Source organism: Buteo buteo, chromosome 5 (assembly GCF_964188355.1).
Source record: "Buteo buteo chromosome 5, bButBut1.hap1.1, whole genome shotgun sequence".
Taxonomy (NCBI): Eukaryota; Metazoa; Chordata; class Aves; order Accipitriformes; family Accipitridae; genus Buteo; species Buteo buteo.
Window position 1 is genome coordinate 8,450,237 of NC_134175.1, and position 12,823 is coordinate 8,463,059.

Below are 12,823 nucleotides of genomic sequence, written 5' to 3' on the forward strand. Positions count from 1 at the left end.
GCACAGAAACCCAATACCAGTCCGCCTGCTGAGTGCATCAGTTGTCCGTAAGCTAAAGCAATATGTAAACATACAAGGTAGCGGAACCACTACCCAGCAACAGTTTGATCGAGGCCAGTTAGGGCAGGAGGCTGGTAGTCTGGCAGCATTTTCTTGTTTCATTACTTTCTCTCTCTCTTTTTATTTGTTTTTATTTTAAATTTTTTTTTTGTGGTTTTTGTGGGCTTTTTTTTTTTTTTTTTTTTGCTGCAGGGCCTTGGAAAAAAAAAATAAAGTCAGTAACCAGTAAACAGCTCATACCGACGCGATGACAATCATCAGGTGAGGAGAGATGTTGGAGATGCTGGCAAGGAGGTCCGGGGCTAGGCGGGACAGGTGGCTTTCTGAAAATTCGCAGGGTGGGAAGATCTGCAGAACGTAGGCAGGCTGCCAGGGAGAGAAGAAACACGGATAAGCGACAAACCGGGGTGAGGGCTGGCCTAAAATGTTTTAAAATGGGACATTCGGATGATCTTTTGGGTGCTTAAAGGCTCATAAACCAGCATGCTTGTATAAAAAAGGAGAGGCTGTTCAGCAGCCTCAGGTGTGGTTCCCCAAGGTGGGGAGTTTTTCCACACCAGGGATGTAAGAGCTGGCTAGTTTTATTGCACAAGACAAAAAAAAAATCCCATTAATTATCATTTCAGCAGTTGCTCCGAGTGCTGACCACTCGTTCTGGGCCATTTACACCCAGGGAACGGATTAAATTTGATTTGATGCCGCAACACAGCTGGAATAAATGCTCCTCATCACCAAACTCAAACATTTTGTATTTACGTGGCCAAGAGCAAGAAAGCACCAGGTGTCCTGGAAAAATCAGGATATGATATGAGGAAGAAATGAGGACTGTACTTCCAACACAGAAAAAAAGCTGGAAAATGGGTTTGGTTTGTTTTCAGCCAAGGATGTAAGGCTGTGAACAAACTGAACATAGGTTTGAGGGGGTTTTTGGCTTTGCAGTTCATCTTCAGTTATTATATCAATTATGTCGGTGTGTTTTGATTGGTGATGTAAGAAGCCAGCATGGTAAATGTGGGGGGTTTCTTTTAATAGTAAAAACAGGCAGCTCAACTACAATTTCAAGCAAAGACCTGGGGTGGAAGGCTGTATGTCCCATTATCTATTGATCTAGTATACCTACGGTGTTTCAGGCCTTTCCCTGCAAATACCTGATTAGAGCCGGGGTTGGGAACGTTGATGATTCCTGCGGCTTGCTTAGCCTGCAGGTAGCTGATGAACGCAGCCTTAAGTGACTCAGTCTGATTCACTACATCTTCCTGGTCTCGGCCACAAGGCAAGGCCAGTAATAGGCAGTAATCGCTCTCCACCTGGAAAGAAAATACCGTAATTAAGTCAAATGTTTGCTGGGAACAGGCCTGTTCCTGACATACATGCATTATCTGCAGTGGAAAATCCTCTCTTTGAACTCCTTCGAAGTTACAGAAGACTTGCTGAAAGTTCGGCCAGCCTAGGAGATGGTGGAAAGGACTGAAAACTACCACTTTCCACAGCCGCCTGAATTCCACTTTCCACCTTACTTAGACGTGTCGGAGCCAGCAGGAATTTGTTCCAGGGCTGAGGGATGGGTGATATCAAAGGTTTCCCAACTCCGCCATTCCCTTTTCTATGAATGCAGAGTTAATTCCTATAGCTCATGACTCACAATCTGCATTTCATGCTCAGTGGGAAGAAGGAATCACACAGCTATTACCAGAATCCCAAAATAATGCGACACAAGCAATGAGAGCCGAAGTTTTTGGGAGAAGCGGTGTTTTTTTGTTACACAGCTGGTAAGAACAGCCCAGCTTTCAGCATGCAGATATTAGCTCTTCCCAAACATGCTCCCTCACCCCGTCCCGACCCCTCACCATCATTCTGCGCGCGACACCTTCCAGCTGCGAAGCCTCCAGTCGCATACGCTGAGCGATTCTCAGCGGCGGTCCTCCCTCTGGCGCTGGCAGGGACCGGTGTGCTAAGACATTATTACCGGAGACAAAGTGGAGCTGAACAGCGGCTGTGTCATTTTTTAGAGCCAAAAGGCCCTGCCAGACAATCGGGTATTTCTGGAAAGAGAGGGAGAAGAAATATTAAATGCAAATGAAGGAGAAGGGGATCTTAAATCCCGTCTGAGCTGCTCGTTTGCCCCTAATACTTTCACAGGCAATTAAGACACTGCCGCTTTGCTTTAAGGACTGAGTACAGATGTAACATCTATCACTCCTCGTATGCGCTGGTCCGGGCTTGGATTAGGTCCTGCTAAATCAGTAATTCAGTCCTTTTTCTTCCAGCTGGCTAAGATGCCTGGGTGGCTCCCTTCATCGTAACATCAGAGCACTTCCCAATCTTTCAGCCTCCCACACAGCACGAGGCAGAGCGGGACTGTTACCAAACGCTATTTTCTCTTTTACAACTGGGAGAATTGAGAAACAGCAGCAGCAGGAGAGTTGCTCAAGGTTATATGGGAAATACTCCGCTCTGAACGCAACTCTTGGTTCCTCGTCAGTGCCTGTTCCTCACCATCTCCCTCCTCTTCCTCAGCCTGTAGGCTTTGTGAGAGTGGGTTTTTTCTTTTTCTTTAAATACACCACCATTCTTTCCTGCCAGTGAAGGAAACCTTCCCAAGGAACAGCTGACTTTAACAATGATGCAGCAGTGCCTGCCTGAGCCTGCAGTCTGTTTGAAACAATGATGAGAGAAATGGGGCTGCTCTGCATTAACAGCACCTTATCTCGAGCCTCTGGGAAATGCCATGTAAATGTGGACGCAGCTAAAATTCACCGGGGACAGAAACAGCCCAGAAAGTAGACAGACGATCAATCGCCCTCTCCGCATTTGAAGCACTTGATGCAAGAGAGGTCAGATTTTGGTGCCACAGGTGAGATGAGCTATAAAGAACCTGATTATTTCTCCCCAGATGAGGAGCATGAGGCTACTTGGCCAGAAGAAGATGACGGAGCGAAACTTACTGTCAGAAGCTGAACCATATCCACAGGCCTCTGCGAAATGGGGTGAGGAGACGGCTCTTGTTTGAGAGCGGACTGTGGCTCTGGGCGATTGAGGGGCAGCCCCGGCGGGGCCCCAGGACCTGATGTCGTGGGGATAAACATGGATTGCTTGGGAACCGCCTGAGGTTGGTGCGGTGACGGAAGCTCCTGTTTCATCGAAATGGCAACAGGCGAAGGGTAGGAGGTCTGGCCCGTGTCCGCTTGTGCCCTCTGAAGGTGGACATGAGGGTCTATCTGTGCCGCATGCCTATTTACAGTGGGGTGGTGACTCTGTTCGGGTCCTGCTGCTGGCGGGCCCTTGGGATCCTGGGGGATCTGAGGAGTCTTGCTGCGTACTGGCTGGCTGGGGTGCGAGTGTTCACCCTCCGGTAGACCCTGGGAAGCAGGCGGTGGGGGAAAAAGGAAAGATTTTACGCTGTGGGCATATCAGAACTCGTTAAATTCAACAATAAGGCTGCCAGGACACCATCAGATTGCTGGCGGAGAAACCTGTGTCTCCACACCACAGCACCAGCCCTACTGCGGTGAAGCCTGGACCAGTCCCCCCGTTCCAAGGCTACCCCACCAGCCTCTCACACCCGAGAGGTGAAACCACATCTCCTGAATTCTGGCCCAAGCCCTTCCTACACGCCACCTTGATGTTAACAATTCTCCCCCGTGACACCTCTAAGTCTAGAAACCTGTAGGCAGCTTCACACTTTCTGGTTTGAGTTCTAGAGCAGTTAAGAAAACGGGTTATTTCAGCTTCCTCTAATGCTAAGCAGCGTTCAAACCCCATTTCCCAAACAAAATAACTCTTCTTGTGCTATGAACTTAAGTAGGGCTTGGAAACTATCCACAGAGAGCTAAACTCAGCTCCTGCGGCCACGCAGAGCCGTGGCGGGGCTGTAATTAGCTCAAAGCACTCTAGATTTTAGGTAGAAGGAGAAGAAAGGGTTTTATTTCTCACCTGAGATGGGGTCATGCTCCGGGAAGGCAGCCCGATGGGTGAGGCACCTGGGAACTGAGGATGCCCGAGCTGTGCCGCTGTATGGTAATTCCTCATGTCGCCATACACAGACCGATAATCGTGAAAGGAGCTCCCCGTGGGGTGCATGATCTGTACTCCGTGCGGTACCACCACCGGCTGCGTCAAAGGCAGTCCAGGCAGCTGGCTGCTGGAGGGGACGCTGAGGAGCCGGGGCTCGCTGTGAGGAGAGTGCGCCATCTTGCCTTCAGAGGATTTTGGCGTCTCTTTTCCAGGCTGAGGGGTCTTACTGACAGGGGGAGTTTTCACAGCCCCTTCAGGTGTTCGGGATTGTCTCGTTTCCGAGTGGTGCTCACCCACAGCGGCCATGTGCGGGTGCATGATCATCCTCACATCCCGGGGGACGTTGTACTGGTCAAGCCTGATGCTCGTGGGGTGCATGCGGTAATCCGGCTGCATCACCAGCACGTCAGACTGAACGGGGGCTGGTCCTCGGCACACCGTGGTGTGGTGGTAGTGCATCTCCTCCTCAGGGGGATGCTGAGAAGACAGAGGAGGCATGACTATGTCTCGTATCGGAGCTGGCTGAGGCGTGCTGGATCGCTGAGGTTTGATCTCTATCTGGGGTTGCAGAGCAGCTCTGGGGGAGTGGAGCGCTTCTGGGCGGATGCCGTAAGGGATGCCGGAGAGAGGAGGGGTGTTCATCCTCACCTCGCCTTGGGACAGATGGCCCAGGGACACAGTCTGTGTTACGCTGTGAGGAGGCATGATAACAGATTGCTCAGGATGCATGCTGGATATGTACTGAGGAACGGGAATTCCTGGCGCCAGCATGACTGGGGTGCTGCTCGATAAAGCCGGAGATGAGGTACTGCCGGGATGACAAGCCCGGGGGAACGGTGATGGCGAGTGCCCGCTAGTACGTGGTGAGTGTGGCTCCTGTTTTGTGACCCCCAAGTGGGAAATAGCCCGGTCAGTTGGGGTGCTGGGTCCCGAGCTGACGTGGTTTGCTTCCGAATGCATTTTCCCAGAGAGGGAAGGGTGGTGAGGACTAACTCCGGGACTCAAATTGGAGGGTTGCAGAGTCTTGGTCTCCACTTTCAGAGCAGCTGGATCGGACAGTTTTTTGTTCACAACCATCTGGTTGTGAACGAGTACGGGTGGAGTGTTTACAGTCTGTGTGAGGACTTTACCAGGCTGAGATGCTGGAGTCTGGACAGAAAGGTGGGATGAGTCAGACTTCTCCAGCGCAGTGCGCTCTTGTTTAACGGAGGAGATGACGGGCGACGTATTATAAGGTTGTGATCCTAGTACCAAAGAAGAATGTGTGGAAACAGTCCCATAGCCCGCCGAAGTCTGGGAGCCTTTCGGCGTGGGCTGAGATGGCGTGATAGGTTCTTGTTTAATCTGAGACTTGGAAACAGATTGCTGAAACTCTATGTCGACAGCGCTGGCTGGGGGAATCTGGCTGATCTTGGCACTAATTCGCTGAGGGCCTTCCGTCTTCTGCCCCGAGTAACTCAGAAGCACTACCCCTTCCGAGGTGTTCACTCGCAGCCCTGGACTGGACCCAGTCTCTACAGGCCTCTCCTCAATAATAGACATCGATCCCGGATGAAACCTACTGTTATCATTTGTGCTTGACCTCTGCTTAAATTTCGGCGATGGGGCATTGACAAGACACGTCTGGGTTTGGGGAGCTTGCTTCACCAAGGCGATCCTTGGAGCCTCCTCCAGATCCACGCTGTGGGGCATCCTGCTTATAACAGAAGTGGCTTTGGGAGCAATCACAGTACTTATCTTTTCCTTCTCGCTGAACACCGGTGCTTCAGCCACCGGTGGGTCCAAGGCGTTGGTGACGGGAACTGCTGGCTTCTCCTCTGAAACCGGCTTTATGGCCTCTACCGCAGGGTGGAGGGGTGCCTCCTCCAAACAAGGTGCGCTCACTGGCTCGGCGTGTGTCGTTGTCACGTGCGTGGAGGTTATGCTTGTTGCCGAGACATACTTGGGCTCCATGAGTATCTTCCTCAAAGTGCTCGAGTTTGTATTGATATCTGATGCCTTTGTGTCTGGTGGGAGAGCAGGTGGGGGTGTGGAACGGGCACGGGGTTCCTCATGCCTCACCATCCACTCTGGCACTTTGGCAGCGCCAGAGTGAAGGGGGACGATTGTGGTGGGCACTGGGGTGGGCAGCTTGGCTGCTGCTGAAGGGACAGCAGGAAGGGCTGCATTTGGAGAGCTCAGCGGTGTGATGGGCGCGTTCTCCATGGGCGACCGTATCTTGAATCCACTCTGACTTCCCTCATCGAGGGGAACTGGTGGGGTGGCCAGGTCTAGAGGAGTCGGAGCGGGCGCTTTCGGTGAGCTGCTGCTCTCAGCAGCAGCTTCGTGCGCGGCCACAATGTCAGTGGCTGCAGCCTTGCTGGCGTCAGAAGCACTTGGTTCCACGGACGCCTGAGCCACTGTTTTAGTTTGCTTCTCCTCCTTAGAGGCTTCTTCGGGTTTTGTCTTTACTTCGTTAGTGGGGGGTGACTTGCTCTGCACCCTCTCCAGCTCAAAGGTGTTGACCTCAGCGGCATCGCCCTTTCTGCCCGTGCTCCTTTTGCGTCTCTGCCGTGTGGTTTTCTGACGGCCCTTTTCCTTCCGAGCAACTTCAGCCTCCTGCAAGGTCTCGGTCTCCTGTGCAGAATTGGAAGATTCACTGAAGCTGACATCGGCCTCCTTGCTCTCCGTCTCTACTGTCGATGGGGCAGAGCTGGGAACCGGCTGCACTGTGGGCTCAACGGCAGCCTCCGTTTCTAGGATATTATTCACTGCCTGATCAGTCTCAGGCTCCATCTCCCCCCGAGGCGATGGTAACACCAAGGGCTCTGCAGGGATTTCAGCTTCCGATTCAGCGGGATACGTCGGGGGTGCAGGAAAGCTTTCAGTCTCCCCAGAAATATCATTGATGATGGAGCCGATGGCTGCCGCCAGCTCTGTTTCACTAGCTTGATGCGCAGGTTTATCGCCCTCCTCCTCCTGACGAACTTCAGGTACATCTGCCGTCGGCTCTTTGTAGGCAGCAATTGATGGAGGAGTTTCAGTGAGTTTTGCAATATTCTCCACGGCCTGCTCAAGTTCAATCTGTTTTGCTAACTGGGCAGCTTCGGGGGACTGCTTTGGTTCCCGCACCACCTCTTTTTCCATTTCTGGGAATGAATCTTCTACCTCACTCTTAGCAAAATGGGGTGACAAGATGTCCTCTTTCTGGGGGCTCTTAATTTTAGCCGGTGACACCGCCACCGGCTCTGCCTCCTCCTCAGTTGGCCGCAAGGCACCCTTGACTTCGTCCACATTGAGGCGTATTTCTACATTTTTGAGACATACAGATGCTTTATCTACAACAGTTTTGGTATTTTTATACCTTCCCCTTTTGGATTTCGTAACCTTTTCTGGCACTGGCTTCTTCTCAATGATCTCAACTGTGGGGATTTCTAGCTGGTTTTTCTCTGCATCCAGTTCTTTCCTATCGCGTTTCTGCTCGCTCGCTGCCAGCTCTTTCTCAGTGGCTTTTGCTTTACTGCTGTTGTCACCAATGCTTGTCTCCTGACCACTTCTTTCAGCAGCCTCTTCAGATTCAGCCGAGGTATCGACTTTCGGTTCGTTCTTCCCTTTCTTCCCCTGTTGGCTGGTAGCAGCTGATGAGTGACTGTGTGTTAGCTTCTGGGATCTAGGAGACCTCCAACCTTCTGCAGGCTTAGGAGCTTCCGCAGCATCTTTAGTTTCAGACTCCTCCACCTCTTGCTGTACCGGTTCTGTCTTTATTGGAGAGATGTCCTCCTCTGGCTTACGGCGGGTTTTCGGAGGTCTTCCCCTCCTTGGGGTCGTAGGAACAGTTGTCACTGTTTCCTGCGGTTCCTTCTCCCCTCTCTTCCTGGTGGATCTAGTGACCTCCATGGAGTCCTTCACTGGAGATGGGCCTTCATTGTCCCCTGTGGTAGCGTAGACTGACCTTACGTTTCTGCGCCTAGTACGGCCTATTGGCAAGCTTGGCTCCACGTTTTCTGGCTCTGCAGCAGAACTAGGGGATTTAGCAGCATTCCTCGAAACCTTCTCCGCTTCCACTTTCAATTCGGAAAGTTTCTGTGTCTCCCCACGAGGAGAGCTTGACCTTTTAAGTTTTTCACGGTCAATTCTTTCGCTCTTTCTCGTGACAGGTTTTTCTGTCACGTTAGCTGCAGCCGATTGCACAGGAGTCTTGGAGCGTTTACTCTTGTAGGACTTCTTATCTTTTACAACGACTGGAGGTTCGACTTCCATATCATTGTCAGAAACGGGTGGCAGGACCTCAGCAGCCACCTCCACCTTTTGATTTGCACTAGCATCAGCAGTGGCAGAAGGTGGAGGATTTTCTTCTTTAGGTTCAGCAGCCTCATCGGACTTCTGAACTAGCTTGGGCGGAGGTGGAATCAGCTGGGCAGCTTCAGGTTCTGGATCTACACTGATGTCTGCTTGGGAAAACGAAGCTCCAGGAGTAGGAGGCTTGGTATCCAAGTATGAAGGGTGCTCTGTTGCCACAGCATCTTCCTCTGGCGCCAGGGTAGTAGCAACAACTTCTTTACTCGCTTCTACGACTGGTGGGGGTTCAGTTTGCTCGGGTGGTTCGATTTTGACAGGAGCAGCAAGTTCAGGAAAAGGTTTTTGTTCCTCTACTGCAGAAGCAGGTTCAGATGGTTTTTCTTCTTTTACAGAAGTTGTTTCCACCACTACCTTTTCATTCGCTACCTTCTCAACCGGTGCTGGTTCCTGTGGTAGAACAGTAACCGAAGAGGGACCGACTACTGAGGAAGTTTTATGTTCCAGTTCTTTACTATCAGGAACTGTTTCTGGTGTTTTCGGCCGGTTTTCTTTATCTTCCTGTTTTTCCACTTCTTTTGGTTTCTGATCTTTCTCCTTTTCTTTCTGCTGCATTCGCGTCAGTTCAATAAATCTACTGTGGAAGAGAACCACCGGTTCTTGCACCAAATCAGCTGCGCTGTTAGTCCCATCAGAGGAAGACTGTCTCCCGTACAATCTACCAGAAATGAAGTCGAGATCATCGTCTTTTCTCTCTAAATGCTGCAGGCGCTTGGAGTCCTGTTCAAAGATTGAACTATGCAAAAACCGAGAAGCGAACAGTTCCTGTCTCTCTTGTTCCTCCTCTTTATGATCTTCTTTCTTATCATCCAGTTTTCCACCTTCTGAATCAGTCCTGATTTTTTTCTTTTTCATATACCAAGAGGGAATAGGTCTTGGAGCCGAGTCAACCTTCTCTTTGTCTTTATTGTTTCTAAAACTAGCAAATCTTGAATCCCAATCTAGAAAGGACCAGTTTTCTTCTCTGGATGAAGAGAGAGATTTAGCTCTTTCAAGCAAGGCCTTTGTGTCTGGTGTGATTGTCTTGTCCAATGCAAAAGAGTAAAATTTGTTTCTTTCTAAGGAACTTGACAGTCTTTCCTCTCTTTCACGTAACTTCTCCTCTCTGTCCCTTAATAAAAAAGACAACCTGGAACTCTCTAACAAGGATGAGGCTTTTGGGGAATGGGGCTTGTTTTCACTGTCATCATCTGAATCTGAAGGCACCTCCCCGGGTTCCAGGTCTCGGACAGACCGCTTGCGTATGCTGTCTCTTTTGACGATGCTGCTTGGAAAGCTGATATCAACTCTGCCAGGCTCCTGCTTCACTTGTGTTTCCCACCTACTTGAGTCATCTTCAGAACTCAATACAGATAGTTTTATTTTAGCCATTTCTGCCATCTGCTCCCTTCTGCTGGAATCATAAGGATTAAATTTTAGTGAGTCCTCCCTCACAGTCATGTTGGAGTACGAAAGACCCTTTTCTTCTATTTTAGGTGACTCTTTGGTTTCCTTCAATGGCATTAGCCTTGGAGAATCGAGCGTATCGTCATCTTCATGGAAAGGGAAGTGTCGGATACTAGGGGAACAAGATGTCCTTTCAGAGTCCTCACTCACCTGACGAGAACTTCTGTAGTTTCTTTCTCTTTTAGTGCTAATTTCAAAGTCAAACTGGTCAGTCTTTTTCCTTTTACTTGGTGGAGAGTCATCGGTGACATCTTGCGGAGGTTTTCCCACCTCATGTACCAAGCTCCGTCTTTCATATTCATCCACATCTTTCTTTGGACTGCCGAACTTCTCAGACTTCGCTATCTCCATTTCCAGCTGCTGTTTTAGCCTGCGACTTTGCTCCATTTGTTTCCTGTAACTTTGCGTGTGGTCAATGTCAATGCCAATTTTCTCCTCCGTATCAGTTGACTGAGGCTTCTCTTGGCCAAGTTTATGGTCGGGTGTGTCTTCAGGAAGACCAGAGTAATTCTTCCTTGCATCCTCTCTCTCTGTTCCCTGGTCATCTAGTAGCTGTACCTGTTTATGCTGGGGTTTTACTGGATTCAATTTTTTAGAAGAGAGTTCCTGAACTTCCACTGGTTCATCGGCTGCCTCTATTAGCCTCGCCTGCAGATCTAGGGTGGGACGCATGCCAATCCCACCAACATTAAGAGTCTCCTGAATTTCTTTGGGACTAGTAACAGGAATAAGTCTTTCCAGTTTGAGTTTTTTAGATTCCCTTTTAAGCATCTCCTTCCTCAGGGGTTTTCTCTCCAATTCTCCTTCCCTTAACATTGTCGCTTCTCTAGATGAAGCCGTTGCATCAAGCTGCTTTTTCAAAACCATGCGTGCATCTTCCTCATCTTGGCTGCTTCTTTTTACTTCCAGTTTTTGCCTGTCAGGCTTCAGATTTGCATCAGCAAAACGTCTTTTACGAGCCTCCAACTTATCTAAATCTACCGCGTTGGCCCCCTCAGAAGTTTGCTCTGTCTTCAAGTGCTTTTTGGGTTTCAGTTTTCCCTCCTTATCCACCACTTCTACGTGACTAGCAAGGGCTTTCTCTTTTTGTACCTTGGTTCTGACAGGTTCCAGTTTAGACTGATCAGACTTGGTTTGCTCAGCTTGAGATGTCTGCGTTTTTTGTTCAAGAAGTGGGGACTTCATAGTGTCATTATCGAGCTTTGCTCTCAGTTTCTCCAAAGTGGGCTGATCAATCACTTTCCCCTCCTTTTCTTTTACTCGGGTCAACACGACGCAGGGCATTAGTTCCAGGCGGTTTTTAGCTGTCCCTTCTTTGTCACCTCTCTCTTTACTTTGTTTACTATTGCCCTTCAGTTTTTCAGGGCTGGGCTCTCTCTCATTCTCTTGATCCGTTTCAGAAGACTGAGAGCTGGGCGAATGGATTTTTGCTTTCCGTTTTTGCTTATCGGTTTTCTCCTTTTCTGATTTTTCTGGCTTTTCCTTTCTCACCAAGCGTTTCTCCTTGTCAACTCTCTCCTGCTCGAAAACACGCTCTTTCTCTGTTTTTTCATTTTTTGCATAACGTTCCACACGGGCTTTGTCGAGCTTGTCATATCGTGGAGGAGACAGAGAGCTGCAGCTGCCACTGCGATCCGATGACCTGCTGTAAATCCTCCTTTCTGAATCGCTCTGCAGCCTTTCCGATTGGGAGGGAGATGCTCCAGGGCTCTGCGGACGCCTGGAGTGGGTGGGACTCTGGCTCCGTTCTATCGGTCTCCGTTCGTGGTCTCTGTCCCGATCGGATTCGAACCGTTCCCTCTCCCTCTCTCTCTCCCGTTGCCTGTAACTGTACTCCCTTATGTCTTGCTCATATGGATCACCCCTGTAATCCCTGTACTCGCGTGGGTCATCGTAGTATCGGGGGTCATAGTAGTCTCCTTGGTAGGGATCCCACTCTGCGTAGAATTCTCTGCCTCGAGCTGGGTATTCTCGCCGAGGATCTTCAGGATACGTCCCTGGAGTCCGAACAGTCTCGTAGTAAGTACGATCAGGGGCATATTCGTAAGATCCTCTTCTTTCATCTCTGCTAAATATAGGAATAAACAGGTTAGTTTTCCTTCTCAACCAATGTACTGTGTTACCATGTTCTTTGCTATGTAGGGGAATCATTTTATGATAATTGCTTTACACCCGCATCAAGGCAACTGTACACACCTGCATACAGAGATTTAACAACAATGAATTGGTGCGCACTGGATTAAATGCTTTGTTAGCTTATCAAATACCATATGCAGTTAATTGGTCATTTTGTGACAGCTCTGCCAAGTATCTTTTCACCACGCTCACTGCTTCATTTTTGCCAAATTAACATATTGCATTAAATTAAGGTAAAACCTACACAGCACCTGTGCACCCACGCACAGTCTGTCATGCTGAAGACCACCCCATCTCAAGAACATGAAACCTACCTCTGAAAACATGAGTCAAATCAAAATTCAAGGTTTGAACCTCTCCATTGCTAAGCAGTAAAGTGGTAATAAAATTTCTTTAAAAATCCTAAACCCTGTAAGTGATCATTTAATTCCAAAATTAGCTCTTTTGCTGCATGTGACATGCTGACGTTGCCTACTTACAGTGAGACCAAGTCAACGAAAAAAATCAGGTTGTTTATGACATGGGGTGAATTCATGGGAAGCACTCAGCAAAATAAGTCAAGCAATTAGTGTTATTATCGCAATACCTGCAAATGGCAAAAACAAGCCATTTATAACACTGAACATGCCTCTTTGGCAGAGGGGTGGCATAAAGCTGGTGCTCCAATTCTCCACCATTAGAGTGTTTTGAACACTCCATATAGATTTATTTGGCTTCACAGCTTATGTTTTATGTTAAAAGCTGACAGCTTCCTCATTTTAAGAAATGTACAAAATTGAAAAAAGAACACAGTGAAGCAAAACACGGAAGACAAGTGAAGCGGGATGTTGTG

General features: G+C 49.1%; 1 protein-coding gene across 4 annotated transcripts in view; it reads right to left on the minus strand.

The window, feature by feature from the left end:
- Positions 1-165: 165 nt before the first annotated feature.
- SPEN (spen family transcriptional repressor) overlaps positions 166-12,823 on the minus strand; it is a 71,769-nt gene continuing 59,111 nt past the window's right edge. For 3 of the 4 annotated variants that reach the window (XM_075027603.1, XM_075027602.1, XM_075027600.1), the window contains 5 exons: positions 3,994-11,923; positions 3,006-3,419; positions 1,908-2,102; positions 1,209-1,367; positions 166-426 (listed from right to left, as the gene is read on the minus strand). In XM_075027603.1, the coding sequence (XP_074883704.1) occupies positions 295-426; positions 1,209-1,367; positions 1,908-2,102; positions 3,006-3,419; positions 3,994-11,923 (8,830 nt within the window). In that variant the 3' untranslated portion in view covers positions 166-294. The remainder of the gene's footprint in view (positions 427-1,208; positions 1,368-1,907; positions 2,103-3,005; positions 3,420-3,993; positions 11,924-12,823) is intronic. The other variant, XM_075027601.1, reaches the window with a different exon arrangement.